Source organism: Cydia strobilella, chromosome 18 (assembly GCF_947568885.1).
Source record: "Cydia strobilella chromosome 18, ilCydStro3.1, whole genome shotgun sequence".
NCBI lineage: Eukaryota > Metazoa > Arthropoda > Insecta > Lepidoptera > Tortricidae > Cydia > Cydia strobilella.
The window spans coordinates 3,308,703-3,325,156 of NC_086058.1; the positions used below are offsets into that span (position 1 = coordinate 3,308,703).

General features: G+C 37.8%; 2 protein-coding genes across 2 annotated transcripts in view; one reads left to right on the top strand and one right to left on the bottom strand.

Moving 5' to 3' along the window:
• The window catches only part of LOC134749461 (toll-like receptor 3), an 88,102-nt gene extending 75,835 nt beyond the window's left edge, over positions 1 to 12,267 (bottom strand). Inside the window, exons 1-10 of the mRNA XM_063684393.1 lie at positions 11,934 to 12,267; positions 9,247 to 9,417; positions 8,476 to 8,597; positions 8,081 to 8,197; positions 6,985 to 7,102; positions 6,370 to 6,437; positions 4,857 to 4,981; positions 4,530 to 4,662; positions 3,807 to 3,919; positions 200 to 341 (exon numbers count right to left, since the gene is read on the bottom strand). Of these exons, the coding sequence (XP_063540463.1) occupies positions 200 to 341; positions 3,807 to 3,919; positions 4,530 to 4,662; positions 4,857 to 4,981; positions 6,370 to 6,437; positions 6,985 to 7,102; positions 8,081 to 8,197; positions 8,476 to 8,597; positions 9,247 to 9,417; positions 11,934 to 12,096 (1,272 nt within the window). The 5' untranslated portion in view covers positions 12,097 to 12,267. The remainder of the gene's footprint in view (positions 1 to 199; positions 342 to 3,806; positions 3,920 to 4,529; positions 4,663 to 4,856; positions 4,982 to 6,369; positions 6,438 to 6,984; positions 7,103 to 8,080; positions 8,198 to 8,475; positions 8,598 to 9,246; positions 9,418 to 11,933) is intronic.
• Positions 12,268 to 14,469: 2,202 nt separating this feature from the next.
• Positions 14,470 to 16,266, top strand: LOC134749649 (uncharacterized). Its single transcript, XM_063684665.1, has one exon. The coding sequence runs from the start codon at positions 14,470 to 14,472 to the stop codon at positions 16,264 to 16,266; it is 1,797 nt and encodes a 598-aa protein (XP_063540735.1).
• Positions 16,267 to 16,454: the final 188 nt, after the last annotated feature.

Sequence of the window (16,454 nt, forward strand, 5' to 3'; positions counted from 1 at the left end):
ATATAGATACTATTATATACGAATCACGAAAAAAATTGGCTATTGCATACATTTCGATTCTTCAGTTGTCCATATTGCCTATGGGCCAGCCACATTTTTAAGAGATTTTGTTGTTGGTGCATATAATGTAAAATTATGGAAAATTTAGCATACCTTTTTGTGCTTCGATCTTCGTGTGTTAAGACACCTATTCACGTACCTCAAGTCCTTTAAGCACACCAGCGCTAGGCATCTCATGCTCGACCCTCAGGGTAGTTGTGACAGAGCGGCTATACGTCTGTTTCGTGGCGTACTGTGCTTCGATCGTCATGTGCGTACTGAGTGACTTACTTCTCTGCATGCTTAAAATACAATCGTGTCGTTAAATAATTATAATATAGTTGGTCAAGCAAATCTTGTCAGTAGAAAAAGGCGCGAAATTAAAATTTTCTAAGGGACGATATCCCTTCGCGCCTACATTTTTTAAGATTTGCTTGACCAACTATAGTATTGGCTAGGTCTATGTGAGAACGTTTCGAACGAGTGTTCAAGGTATACCCCTACCTAGTTAATATCTACCTATAAACAAAAGGTCACCACAGTTACTAACCATCTTTCGATGTAAACAAAAGATAAGAAAGTAAAGCTCTTTGTTCTTTACTTCTTTGACGATTGACTTCCATCGCAATATCTGAATGGGATTTCTAAGAACTTGTTACAAATTGTTGATTAAAAACCGTCACTACACCCGAACCGGTTTGCCATACAAGTTCCTACAGAGACCGTTGCAAATTATTATATTTCTTTATCTATAACACTAGAGTGACAAGGACTATAACCCATTTATTCATAAAAATGTGTGTGCCTAGATTACTCAATTTATGTTTTATTCCTTTCTTACAAACACAAGTCAAAAGGTCAGATTAAGACAAACGAATAATAGCTGATTCAGGATTGTAGAGCGTTATTGAATAACGCCATAACTAATGTCTAGTTACCATGAACATATGGCGCAGTCCAGCGAAAGTTTGTATTAAATTCTACGTGTTTTTACTCAAGTAGTAAGCGTGTCCCTTTTTCAATATATTTCAGGCAATAAACTTCTTATGTCGTAAAAACACCGTGTTGTTTTGATCATAAGCTAAATTAAACTATATAATTTACCTTTCGTATAGTTGAGGGTAAAATGCCCCGTATTGTCCCAGACAAATTCACTCGTACGTGGCAATCGCTATTATAGATCTTATTACGATAGTGATAGAACAACCAAATATTTAATAATAAAATCTAGTAAGTACCTAAGTTCTGATAACTGTAGTAAAGCCATTTAAAAAGGCGATAATCTGTCACAGTATTGATGCAATCGCTATTTCACTTGTTTACATAAAAAGCTGATCTATATGTAAAGGATCTTATAAATACAATGTACAGTCTACACAACGAGCTAAGCAGAGAAAGAAACGACTCATTGCTCAAAAGTCGTCCCTATTCTTTTCCTAATACAGCACAGAGCATACAATTTCTATACTCCGTTAGCATAACTTATGTTGGCGAAAATGACTGTGATTTCACCAAATTGGACAACCATTGTCATCCCCCGTTCTTGCGACATATAACATATATTTTTATGTCGACAAAGTAACACTGGCAACGCTCTAAATATATCATTTCAGAAACTGAGAAACTGAACTGTAGTAGTTTAATATAAAGGTTGTTTTTAGAATAAAGGAAATATCTTTGAGATATGAATTAAATGTTGTTGACATGCCTTACACGTGTTTCTAACTTCATTGAGTATACTAGTATACATTTTCTTCCCATTTAGAACTATCAAGTAATAATAATAAATATTAATGCTTCACTGATGCATACTGCCAATACTTCCGAAGTTCATTAGGTGTGATTTAATTATGTTTAGTTTAGTTTAGTTTATTCATTAACCATAACGTAATATGATCATTACATGGTAAGTCAACATTTCATACAATATTATACTTATAGAGAGAGCATTATGGATTTACACAAGGTAAATATGGTATGATCGGTCGTATAACAATCTTGAATGAGAATAGGTATATTATTATTACCCTTTAGATGTATGTGGGTGAAGATAGATGAGGGATGAAATTACATATGCATGATGTTGCAAAAACACCGGCCTTTTGTTTATACTCAAATATTATCTATGGACTCTTTCGTTAAAAATAATCAATGTCGTATCGATGAAATGAGTGCTACGAAAAATCATGTTTTTTATTCGCAATTAGGTAAAGCAGGAAGCACCTTCCATGATATTTTAAAAGAGTGTATTTAAGAAGAACAATTTAGTTTTTATTTACTTTTATACTTAAAATGACACTTACGAGTCATCAAATATATTTATCAGGTGGAACTGAATGAGGGACTTTTATGCAAACGGGGAATTGTTTATTTTTCACTTATTAATCACCTTAATATTTCTAACCATTTTTTAAGACACAGTTTCTTAAGCATTAGTGCAAAAATCTGTACGTTTCAATCATAGCAAGTAGATCCGATGATTGACATGACATGTGTCAATTTAAATGTAAATAACTTTACAGTACATATGGTGCTACTTTCTCGCACTAGTGCGTAAAAGAGCACTTTTCGTGCATATGTCGAAAGTTTAAAGGGCCATATGTATCTACTGTAAAACGTTGTACGATACGCGTGCAAATAAGTACTTCGCAACTCGTGTCGATTTAAAACACTCCCTGCGGTCGTGTTTTAATTTATCGCCACTCGTTTCGAATTTCCTCTTTTCCGCACTTGTATCGTAAATAACTATTACAGTACACATGGTGCTACTTTCTCGTACTAGTGCGTAAAAGAGAACTTTTCGTGCATATGTCGAAAGTTTAAAGGGCCATATGTACTGTAAAACGTTGTACGATACGCGTGCAAATAGGTAATTCGCAACTCGTGTCGATTTAAAACACTCCCTGCGGTCGTGTTTTAATTTATCGCCACACGTTTCGAAGTTCCTCTTTTTCGCACTTGTATCGTAAATAACTATTGTAGGATTGTCACTGTGATAAAAATATGTCATTTTAATTATTTTGTTTTACTTTTTAATTCAGCTTTTCGACAATAATAACTCGATTGTAGATCACTTAGTTAACACTACCCTTTCAGCTCAGTCTGTAGAAATGCTCCACCCTGTATATATCTTATTTCAAACATCGTTCAATATTTCTGTAAGGGTTATTAAGTAAATTTAACCTTTTTTAGGACATTTTCTGCTGAGAGGGAGAGATAAATGTAGATATATGTTGTTTCGATGTACCCTCTTATCAGAAGAGTCTGGCGAAACGATGTGTTACGTAATTCTTCTTCTTCTCTCGTGTCGAGGTTACATCAAACAGTGGATGCCCAGAAAGCAGCGGTGCTGACAAAGATAGATATAACTCCGTAATAGATGGATACAGTCTAAGGAAAAAACGTGCCTCGAAAATCAAGAAAATTTGATTCTCGTTCAGAGGGCGCTACTAGTTTTGGCCTACAGTCGTATAGATGGCGTTGACGGTTTCGTTTGTTTTTTAACAATTTTAACGCATATTAGTGAAAGAACATGGGTCAAAATCATAAAAATAATTAATGCAAATAAAAAAAATCATTTATCTATATTTAAATACATTCTATCGTATTTTTATAAATCTTCATTTTTAGTTTTAAAGTGTGTCGACAGATGGCAGTGAATTTACTGGGGTTACAAAATTTACTATGACAGTACCGCTCTAGTATAAGTTACTCTATGGTAATAATAACCCCTTATACCTACCAAGAAATCTGTATCAATTGTTTACCGTAAATGTAAAAGAAGTGTCCTCAGGTAGATCGTGTTGGTAGAATTAGTTGGAGACAGAGAGTTGTGTACGACGAAATACCGGCGAAACTTGCTCGAGGGCCACGTCGCTCGCTGGAAACGTGGAAACGAAAATTAATCACGTACCTACTACAATAGGGTAGTTGACAATTTTTTATTGGTATCAGTCGATCAGGTTTGTTTTAAGGATCAAATGTCTGTATGGGACCAATTGTCTTAAAGCAATACAAAAGTCACAAATGATGGTCAAAGTCTGGCATCGCCACTTTACTGAGCAAACGCTCTAACACAAATGGCAACACATCGTGACGTCACTTTGCTTAGAAGCCGCTTTGCTTAGAAGCCGTTGAAGCCGAGAAGAAGACAAGGAAATTGCGATTTCGCCGGTGAAATGTTGCGTTTATGTATAAACTGAGCTAGGTACCTACTTTTATTATGGCCTCAACCTCGAAATCGCGTATAAAAGACTGTTTCATAGATTTTGGCTGATCAGATGTCGATAGGGAACATTTTTTTTGCGATTTCGGGATTGGTCATTGTCGAACCCTGCATTTAAAGCCCAATAGCTAGTGGACGGCACGCTGTATTCCGATGTACAGGATGATATTTATCACAACATAATGAAAACTTTCTACAGTCAATTCCATTAAAAGTTTTAATTACTCCGAAGGGTAGTAGGTAGCACGTTCCGATGAATAAATACCTGAACAAGACTTCCACCGGGTTTTCGCAGCGCTACTGGTAATGGGGTGTAATCATCGCCACTTTGTAAGTATAGCGCTAGTGTGTCTCCGTCCGACAAGGGTAGATCTGTCATATTGTAAACACAGTCTCGTCTGTAAAGAAAATGGTATTAAAAAAAATTAAATTCATAATTTACATAATTAACGAAGTGTCGTATGCCTCGGCTTTGACCCGGCCCGTTTTACCCTAAGTCAGGATGATTTAGTATGAGGCGTTTTAGAGGCTCAGTAAAACACAGCACAGGATTGACAGTGACTAAAACAACGGCTTACTAATCATAACTCACGTAAAATCCTTGCCTATGGTTATTTCTATTGCCGAAAAACAAGGTGAAATTGCATCCTTGGCATCCTGCAGTATTTTGAAGCCTCCGACAGACGTGTATATAATGAAAGCTAGTTTCAGGGATTCCTAAAACAGATTAAATTTTGGCGTTAGTTTTACATTATATTTGGAACATTTTTTTTTTCACACTGCACCCACCTTTACTAATTTCTGTTTAGCCCAGTGGTTGACTGGTAGAGAATGTCTCAAGACATTAAGTCCGCCTTTTGTACTTATTACTTGTTCTTGTGCAATAACAATAAAGTAAATAAACATGTAAATATTTTTTTACTAATTTGGTTTTACAGAAAACCATATTCCTGCGAAGGATGTTTCACGAGTAGGATATGCTATAAATTATATAATATTATTAACACTTATATTAGAACTACTAACAGGCAAACTTTTATGGCGTTATAAACGCGTTACTGGTCTGAATTAGCTATGAATCGTAGTGTCGTTTAACTGTCATTTTGACTTACAAAGGGATAAAATATAATTTAACTAAATCAGGCCCGTAAAGTTTTATGAATAAGAGGGTTAGACTTGGGCTAGTAAAGTGAAAGTAGTTCTGAGTTTTCTCTTTAATTATCAATAGTTCATTTACAAAAAATCTAAATTTTTTCTTAGTGAAAATGTCTTAAGAGTTTTTTATATTTAGTTAAAAATAATATATCAAAAAGTAACTTTTTAAAATTTCTCAAGCTATACCTATAAAATAATGAAGCATGTACACATTGATTAACTAATTATGTAAAAACAACATTAGCACGTACTCTTAAACTAACCGTACATACTCGAAACGGGTAGTCACTGGCAGTTTCAGTGTACAATCATATAAACTCTCTGTTATAATACTCGAGAGAACAAACAGATCATCAAATTCTTCAACCAGACCCACATAATGACATGATATTAGTCAGACAAAAGCCAAATAAATATGAATACCTATTAATTGGGGTAACATTCCCTATTGGCCTATTTTTCAGTTTCTATAGTGGTTTATAATATGTGTGTAGACAAAACAATGTGTGAGCCACAAGCCACAAAAGAGCATAATCACTTTATAAAAGGTGTACCTACTCGCTTTCAGCTCGTTTTTTAAACCCACACCCACACTCATATTTTAATGCCTTTCATTATGTAGCAGTCACGTAAACTACTACCTATACTACCCGTTCACTTCGAGTTGGCTGTTGGCGACCATCACTTAATGACGTCACTTGTCAGACAACAAAAAATAGTTACGTAATTTATTTTTAATGCTTACTTTATTTAATAATTTTTTGTGATAGAATAACATGTAAATAATAAAAGTAGTTGTAAAGCTGTGCTGTGGTAGCCGAGTGGATAAGACGTCAGAGGCTATGGTGCGGGGTGCGGGGAAGCGGGCCGTAAGGTAACGCATACTTAAAGCGAACGGGTAGTATCTTGACTGTACGTGTACACTGGTAATAATCTGTGCATGTACGTACCTTGCCCCGCGGCAGCTGTATCCCGGGCTCCTTGTCATTAGCTGACTCAATTAATAGAGGAGGCAGACCTGTAACAAACAGTGTTCAATCTGAAGTAGAAACGAGGGGAGAAGGAGAAAAAATGAGCACGAAAAATAAATGCCCTTGTACGTATGTCCTTAAACTACGCCCGGACCCGGGTATGTTCTTAAACTACGTCCAAAAAAGAGGCATGGGCACTGTGAATGACCTCTCGCTTTGTGTGGTAGGGCACAGGACAGCGGATGTCATTCCAGATCTAGAGCAGAGCCCAACTGGGGAAGTACCTCCACCTTACAGAAAACCGCAGCCAAATAACACTAAACCCTTCTCATAGTGTTGTGTTCCTGCCGGTGAGTAAGGTTGCCAGTGCTCAACGAGGGAGAGGAGTGTTAGGGTCGGCAACGCGCATGTAACTCCTCTGGAGTTGCAGACGTACATAGGCTACGGAGACTGCTTAACATCGGGCGGGCCGTATGCTTGTTTGCCACCGACGTAGTATAAAAAAAATGCAATGAACACAACTGAAAGGACACTACTTACTGATTGATTGGATAAATGATTTTAAATAATTAGTAATTCATGTTTTAACCGTACCCTTATGAACCACTAAACCTCGCTGTTGCCACAGCCTACACGGGCCAGCGGCGTCACTCGGATAGAAGTTGTTCACACACTCGCTGGCTAGCCTGCGGCATGCTCTATAGTCCTGTATCTGTGTGAAACGAAAAATATAATTGGAACAAATATTAGCGCTTGACACCCAACAGCTACAGTAGCGGCAGTACTTAAAAACTAGATGAATTACAAGTGCTAATTTAGAAAGCCACCAACACCAATGAAAACCAAGAAGAAAAAAATCCAAGGATTTGCTTCAATAATGCACAGCTCGGAAATAACCAGTATGGGCGCCAACTAACTTAATTACACAATAAAGCCATTTTAGACACAAAACATAATTCACATAAAGAAGAGAGGGAAAATACTTATTGTAGGGAATGCGCGCTGTTAGCTTTTATGAGTAGGTAACAATAGTATCATGGAAGGGACGCGTGGATCTAAATAAAGTTTGATTCCAAAAATACAACGTAACTTATTGTACGAGTGGGAATAATTTTGCTGTCAGTGACATGTCTGGTAACACGTTACATCACTTATTGTACGACTGGGCATTATATTCTGTTGTCAGTGACATGGCATCGGTAGGGTCAAGCGTGAGCGGTCATAAAGAAACAATAAAATATAAGAAGCGCGAGGCTAGTTGGTATTTTACCGATTAATTACAACGTACCGTCGATATGTTTTGATAGTCATTAAACATAGTTTTATATAATATATGACTGTATAATGATGATTCAAAACTACGTAGTGTATTTTATTAGACATTCAAAATTTAGAAGTATATTCAGGCTTCTTTGCCTTCGCGATCGTATTATCTTTAAACTATTAGTCTTTAAACTATTGACTCCTTTCATTTTATCCAACGCCTTTGCCCTTTAAGGATTCAATTTCCAATAACCTCCGAAAACACTCGGTTCAGGGCAAACACTCTAAAAACAATCATTTGAAAAATACAGCACGTAGTTCGAAAAGTTATATTTGGAGGTAGGTATTGCCACATATTAGGTAAACGTAGGCCAATCTAAGGGACCCCGTTATGGGTTAAAGGGAGCAAGTGCAGTTGTATACTCACAATGCACAGATACTCGTGTTTGATAATATCCAGTAAAGCTGAGGGGTGCAGCACACCTTCGTACTTCGGGCGCGCGGTGACGAAACTCTTCGGAACGCAGACATCTCTTACAGCCATCTAGCAAAATGCGACAACGTTACCAATAGTCGTATAAATGATATATTTTTTAAGGCTCCGTCACATTGACGCGGTAGAAGTCATGATAGAAGGTGAAATGAACAATATCTCTCTCTTTCTCATAAGAACACAAAATCGATGATTTCTCCGAAAACTATTATTTTCGCTGAATATATCAGGGAGTTGGAGGAGTCAAATCGGTAGCCTTCCTCATTTAGGACATATGTTCGTTTATAAACTCAGTGACTGATAAACGAACTTCTTAAACACTCACTGACCTCATTCTTTGCGCACGCGCATGCCGGGCACCGCACGCACGCGTTGTTGACTGCCTTGAAGCCACGCGCGCATTTCACGCAGAGCACCTCTTTCATCGGAGACCCGTCGAAGTTCTGGGTCTCTGCACGAAAATGGTAAGTACGTCAGATCATTCATCAACACCTTGTTAATCTATGAAACAGCCCCATCTTCTCGGAACGCGAAAGTACAGGTACAAGATGGGCAAAATCCTCGATACACCAGTTATTTCTGCTGCGAAGACAAGTGGAGGATCCTGCGCTTTTAGACACAGCTAGGCTGACTAGACATCTAGCTAGTATATGTGACTCGAACAAATTCGCGACATTGTAGAGTCGGATCACGCTAAGTTTTCATGCCAAGTACTATGTTGAGTATAGACCCTATAGGGATATGTATGCATTATTACTGCCAAGTTTGTGCAAAGTTAGCGTGGCGTGGTTTTCAAATGAATATTATTTTTAAGCTGTATAACAAAATAGGCGAACTATATTGCAACATGGCTTCGTTGTCATTAATATATTTGTGTTTGGCTGTCACTCTATCTCCAAATAAACGTATCATCATCATCTTCATCATATCAGCCTTCTATAGCCCACTGCTGAGCATAGGTCTCTCTTCGAGTAAGCCACTTATCTCGGTCCTGAGCCAATCTCATCCAGAAGTGACCCGCAGTCTTCCGAATGTCACCCACCCAACGAGCCAACGGAACGAAACGTATATTCAATAATATGTAAGTACTAAGTATCTACCCGACACATAATCCGATGGACATCGTCGGCACACCGTACGCCCGGCATTTGTTTGGCACCGTCTTGGCACGCAAGTTGCACCGTCTGCAGACACCAAAGCCGTGGCACCGCATGGTTTGCAACGGCCGGGGTTCAGAGGGATACTGGAATCTTCACATGAACAGGAAAAACCTGGAAATTATAGGTCGCTTAATCGCGATTGTTGATGACAAGGAGGTCTATTCTAATTTAACCTTACGTACATTCGGGGACATTCCCGGTGAACGACTCCAGAATTTTTTTTACCTCGATCCTTACGAGCGAGCTAAACTCCGCCTCCCATAGAGATAACCAATTGCGATGCATTCAAGATTATTTATGTTAATAATGAATTAAAGGGTAAAAACAGGTAATGAGACAAACAATAGGTAGTAACTGTAGTAAGGACCGTTTATTAGTTGTTGTTGTTTAGGCTAAGCTTCGCCTCCCCATAAAGATAACTAATTAGGATAAAAAAAAAAAAGAAAAATGACAATTGAAATGAAAACATACATTTTGGATTCCTTATTTTAGTTTGCAAATGCCGACCGTCACAAAGACAATGATCAATCTTCAAAGTCGTGTCAAAATAAGATCAGAACCGTAACAGATGGTTGATCTGAATATTATAGGGCTCAAGATATTATGGTGCGAGCGTTTTGTATTATGCTTACTAATTTTTAGGGCTCCGTACCCAAAGGGTAAAAACGTGACCCTATTACTAAGACTCCTCTGTCCGTCTGTCTGTCTGTCTATCTGTCCGTCTGTCTGTCTGTCTGTCTGTCTGCCTGTCCGTCTGTCTGTCTGTCTGTCTGTCTGGCTGTCTGTCTGTCACCAAGCTGTATCTCATGAACCGTGATAGCTAGACAGTTGAAATCCGTGGTTTTTATGCTCAAACGAGTTGCGATCTTCTTGAAACATATTTGATCAATGAATTGCCTAATTAAATGAGTAAATTTTTTAGATATTATATATTTTCTAATTTCAGATGAGGAAAAATCGTATTTAGACAAGTCTTAAGCCCATAAAACAATGTTTTCCTACTTAGGAAACTCCTCCAGGCAGTTTTAAAACAAAATCAACTTTATTCGTAAAAAAATGCATTTTAAGGATTCCTTTAGCGAGCTTTGACCCACTGTCAACCTGGTTCAATCGATTCACTGTCGACCCAGGCCTCAATGCCTACAAAATAAATTTAAATAAAAAAAACAATGAGTCAAGATTTAAACCAATGCCATTTAGGAGTACCTTACTAAACTAGTTAACAATAAAAAATATAAATGAATTCATACAGTTATATACTTCGGATAAATATATATATTAAACTTGAAATTTTCACAGATGATGTATTTCTAACAAATACTAAAAAAATAATAAACTAAATATTTAAGTAGGACTCCCATACAACAAACGTGATTTTTTTCGCCGCTTTTTGCGTAATGGTACGGAATGTTCGTGCGCGAGTCAGACTCCCACTTGGCCGGTTTTAAATGTTGTTATCCATCAGTCAATTGGTTAAAATTACCTTTTTCATAAAGATTATTTTTACGAATGTTTGAACTTATTTATAATCTGCATTTCGTAGTCATTTTCGTTAAGTAATTATTTTACTAGGTTGATTGTAAAATATCTGAAGCGTAAGATAAGATGACTGTTATAATTTTTATGTACTTTACTTGATGGATTCACTCGCTTTAAAAAATTAATTTAATTTAATTTAATTTAAGTACTTATTTTAAACTGAAAGAAATGTTTGTTCATTCGCAATGAAATACGCAGACAATCTTTAGTTTCGACACTCAAGATTGAGAAATCATTCCACTCTAGCGAGTCGTAAGCACCACAACGAACCTATTTGTCAAGTTCATGATTAGAATTATCTTTTGCATTAGGACGTGATATTTATTTATTTAAATTATATTGCACAAAAGAAAACCTTACAGTACACAAGGCGGACTTAATGCCATGAAGCATTCTCTATCAGTCAACCTTTAGTTTAGTTTAGAGATTGTGTGTTGTTATCACAGTTCGAACTCAGAATGGTTATAATAATAATAATAAAGTTCTTTATGTAGATAACCAGGATCCACATATTGTTAGTTACATATTTTATGTTTTACTTTTAACTAAGGTTTTACATTTCTCATTTTTCAACAGACCAAGAATTGAAAAATATATATATATATATATATATAAGTACATTAAATATGTTTTTTTTAAACTTCCCTTTAGACTCTAAAATCCGACATTTTTTGCGTGTAATCGTGGCCATTGTGCAAAAAACGCTTATAATTTTTATTTAAATGGCCTAGTCGTCAAAATGATCTTCGTGCTTTCAATTAAACTTATGTTTCCTAACTTTGTACCAATGACGCTGGCGTGTGCCCAATTTTGGATATAATAACCATAAAAACCGGCCAAGTGTGAGTCGGACTCGCGCACCGAGAGTTCCGTACTTTTTAGTATTTGTTGTTATAGCGGCAACAGAAATACATCATCTGTGAAAATTTCAACTGTCTAGCTATCACGGTTCATGAGATACAGCCTGGTGACAGACAGACAGACGGACAGACGGACAGCGGAGTCTTAGTAATAGGATCCCGTTTTTACCCTTTGGGTACGGAACCCTAAAAATGCCGGTAAAAGCTTAAAATGCGTTTAGTACTCACCATCACTTGATGTTGCCATCGAAGCATTACCAGGGCACGACTGACATGTCATCGTTCCCGTCTCATAATATTCACCCACCTTACAAGACCCTGGCAATTCTAACACCATTACACGTCTTATACGAATTAGAAACACAATATAAACTATCCAAGGAGCTATCATAATTTAAACGAATTAATTAACACTTGACGACGAAATTCACATTCAGTTTTATGGAAGGGTTAACGGGGCAGAAATTGTTAACATTGACATAACGCTGCTAAAATGACGTTGTAAAGTTATAATTTGCGTTAACAGGACTGGCAGTTGAATAGGAATTAAAAACAAATTGTAACTGGTTTATTGTTTTGTTTTGTTTAGCGCGTTGCTTAGCAACGGCGTTACAGTGTGAACCATGGCAGAGCGCAGTCGCGGGTACCCTCCGAATGTGCATCTACCGTGACATGATACCGATAAGCGACAGTATAGGCCAAGCAATAAGAAGGTATAGAGGGAAATGCAAGAAACACAATTGTTTAATTCGTAGCTTTGTTTGAACTAGTTAGGAGATGAACATATCAAAAGTCCCCGGCGGTACCCTGGTGCTGGGGGAGAGGGGGGTTTGAAGGTTCCATTTTTCGGTTTTTCGAAGAGGAGTTTTATAAAAAATCATTTATTTAAATTTTGTTTTTACTTAGGAATGGTGTCAATGTTAATACCATAAATGAATTAAACACCCCCGATTTATACGAAAACGATCCCAAACCCGGCCTAGCAACTTCACCGATGCAGTTAATCAAGATAAAAATGAGAGCCCTAAATAAACCTTGAAGAGCGGATATCTCAAAAACTATACAAGATATCGAAAAACTTGACTGAATAAAACTTGTAACAAATTAAATCTCTTTTCATTTTGTATAAGTGGCCAAGTCGCTCAAACGCATAGTTACCGAGATATAATCGAAAAACCGAAAAATGGAACCTTTAAACCCTCCTCTCCCCCCCAGCACCAGGGTTATGGCCGAGGACTTTTGATATATTCATCACCTAACTAGTATAAACAAAGCTACGAAGTTAAAAATTGTGTTCCTTGCATTTCCCTCTATACCTTTTTTTGGGCATTTATTTCCTGGCCTATTAGTAAAGATAACCCCTTATAAAACTGCGCGCTACTCCCAGTGACGGCCCGAGTCCTTGATCATGGTAGAGCGAAATCGGGTTTTGGCGCCCTTCGTTTTTCCCAAAAGCAAAACGAACCGTATTTTGGGCCCGCGTCATACTCGCGTCTTTTAAAACTTTTTTTTCTCATTTGCCATTTTGGCGCCCCCCTTGCCATCCGGCGCCTAGAGCGGCCGCTCCACTCGCTCTACCCTAGATCCGGCCCTGGCTACTCCAATACAAGTCGGTACCATTGCCTTGTTTGTTTGCGTTACGTCTGTAAGGTTAAGTCACACGCACCCGGCGCTAAATACTCGCCACTCCCATTATCATCATCTTACTCGCGTTATCCCGGCATTTTAGTAACGGCTCCTGGGAACCTGGGGCCGCTTGACAACTAATCCCAAAAATTGGCGTAGACACTAGTTTTTTCGCCGCTCCCATTACTACTAACCGAAGTTACGCTTTTATTTTAAAAGGACATGCTTGAAACATGAAACTTGACATGAACATTTCCGTAACATATATCTATGCCTGGTACTCATTTTTGTTAATAAAAGTTGTATTACTCAATAAGGAAAATAAAGCGAATAGAAATTTTATATGTAAGTACCTAACATACACTTCTATTTAGAATTCGAAGTGATTATCTTCAAAACTAGTCACATAATCAGAAATTCAAATGATAATATCTTATAATAATATGACCACATGTTGATTTTACAAAAAAATAATTTTGTTTTCAATTTCAGTTACATGTGCGATCAAAATACATTATTAAATATGTTTACTTCTAAACTAAGTAGGTACAGGCAGGCTAAGTAAATACACCTATGTTCAAAATGTCTATTTTAATTTTCTTGTAAAATGACTATGACATACGGACAAACGGATGAACGGACGGACAGACGGACATGACGAAACTTAAAAGGGTTCCGTTTTTGCCATTTTGGCTACGGAACCCAAAAAGTTATTGAATGTACAGTTCATAAATTCAGCCTTGGATGTATCCAACGTCGCACATAACATAAAATGTCTTCGCGAATGCATCGCTTTAATTTTCGCTGTCCATTGTTAAAAAAATCGACGCTATCGAAACTGCATAAAGGGTTGCGTCCAAGTCCATTAGCTCGCTAATTTGTCTACGTGACACGAAAATGCACTGCCACGGAGAACAAAGCGTGATTGATGATCCATGTCAATGCTGATGGAGCCATTATCTCAGGCGTATGGTTTTACGGCTTAAAAGTTAAAAGTATCAGCCATTTCCTAGCTCTTCGTTAATCAAACTAGGACTATCAAACCTATCTTATATAGCTACTTAGAAACATGAATAAAACGCTGTTAGTAATTGTACTATTATTTTTTTGTTGCGTGCTTACAGCAGCAAAATTGGTAATGCCGTTAGAAGAAAAAACAAAAGATAAGATAATACAATGCGCCGTAGAAGTGGCTAACGCTAATTTTAATGTCAGAAAACACACTGTTTTATTGTCAAATGAAGTTGAAGATCAAGTGTCAAACAAATTCTTGAAATCATTTAAAGGTACAGTTATTATAGAGACGAAGAGAGACGATGCACCGCCGATACATGTAGTGGTTGTGATAGAATCTTACATCTCTTTCATAAGGATTCTAAACGTCATGAAGCCAGATCTAAAAGGCAAGACCGTTCTGACCAGTGGAGCTAAGTTTTTAATCATCTTACTCAATCCAGTGAAACTTGAAAGGATCACCGACATAATGTGGAGTTTTAACGCTGTTAATATCGTCATCATTACAAGAGATGATGATAAAATCGGTCTATACACGTACTATCCGTATCGCAATCACACGCACTGCCATGAAACGCAACCTGTTCTCATTCGGCATTGGAATAAAAACTCATCTCTGAAATTCAATGCTTTCCCTAACAAGATGAAGAACATGCACAAATGTCCCCTTTACGTATCCACAAATAAGCTGTATCATCCCACTACAGAAAAACTGGTTCCTTTGCAAATGATTAAAAAGACAATCGTAAAGCTGCTGAGGGATCAAATGAACTTCACTCCAATGATTTTAATGAGCGATTACGTCAGCATAGACTCTGATCGCGCCAAGAACTGGTCGGATTCCCTAAATGACGTCATCTCTGGGCTTGCGAATATCTCAACCTGCAGTATTCCTCTTGGAGTAGACAGGTTGGGGCTTCTAGACTATTCGATGCCGTATTTTCGAGTTCGCCTCGCATGGCTAGCCCCGCCTATAGTCCCCGGGCCAGTGTGGTGGAGTTTATTCACACCTTTGAACAGTTATCTATGGCTGGTATTACTCTGTATCGTGTTTTTTGTAACTTCTCTGCCATTTACGCTGAAGTTTCGCAGAGTGAAAAAGTTCTGCTACAAACATTTTAAGAACGTTCACAAAATACAAGGCGCTGCTTTCAGAACGTGGGGAGTAATGCTGGGACAACCTATCCGTGTGGCTCCTAGACGTTTCAGAGATTTCTACATCATCAGCCTATGGATATGGTTTACTTTCGTAGTCAGGAGTGCTTACCAGAGCGTTTTGATTGGCGCCTTGAAAACTGATCCTATCGTAGGTAACTTCGCCAATTTAAAGGAGACTGTTGATTACGGATACAAATTCGGAGGGCGAGGTGGAATACTGACTCATTTTGAATACGATCCCTTCATAAGCGAGCATTTTGAGGTCATACCAGAAGCTAGTTTCGAGCAAGTGTTCACCGATATCGTTGAAGGTCGGAAGGAGTTTGTTTTGGCTACGTCTGTTGAATACGCATGGGCAAATTGCTTGGCAAAGGGTAAGAAAGAGCACGAATGTGGACATGTCCTCCCAGACTCGATACTAACAGTGCCTCTCGTAATTTGGATGAAGATGAGTTCTCCGTTCATCCTGCCACTCTCCATCTGGCTTCCAAGATTCATTGAGAGCGGTTTGCTGGATCGCGAAGCATCGAAAAAGCCCTACAGTTCGTTGACTAAACTGTCTCCCGATCCTACACCCTTGACAGACCACCAGATTCTGAGTTGCATGCTCTGCCTCCTGATTGGCTATGCCGTATCCGTGGCAGTGTTTGTTATGGAGATGTTGAGGCCCAAAACCGCGGTCATTAAGCGGCATATTGTGGTCAAGCGCACGTTAATAGCCGACAAAATCGTTGGAAATCGTAATCACAGGTTTGTTCACTAAGTCTTTTTAGTAGCTTCGACTGTATAGTTGTGGTATATTTGTATTATGCTACACAGAATATAGAGTACTTTTCTTCGGTATTTGATGCGGTAGGTATGGCTTCTAGGATGCTTCACATTATTGCTATGGTTTATGCAATTTTATACGTTACGTTACGAGACTCCAATTTAGCAAGTATAAATATAGAC

Bases quoted from the DNA above. Each gene is read 5' to 3' on its own strand.
- LOC134749649 (XM_063684665.1), top strand. From the start codon at position 14,470: ATGCCGTTAGAAGAAAAAACAAAAGATAAGATAATACAATGCGCCGTA.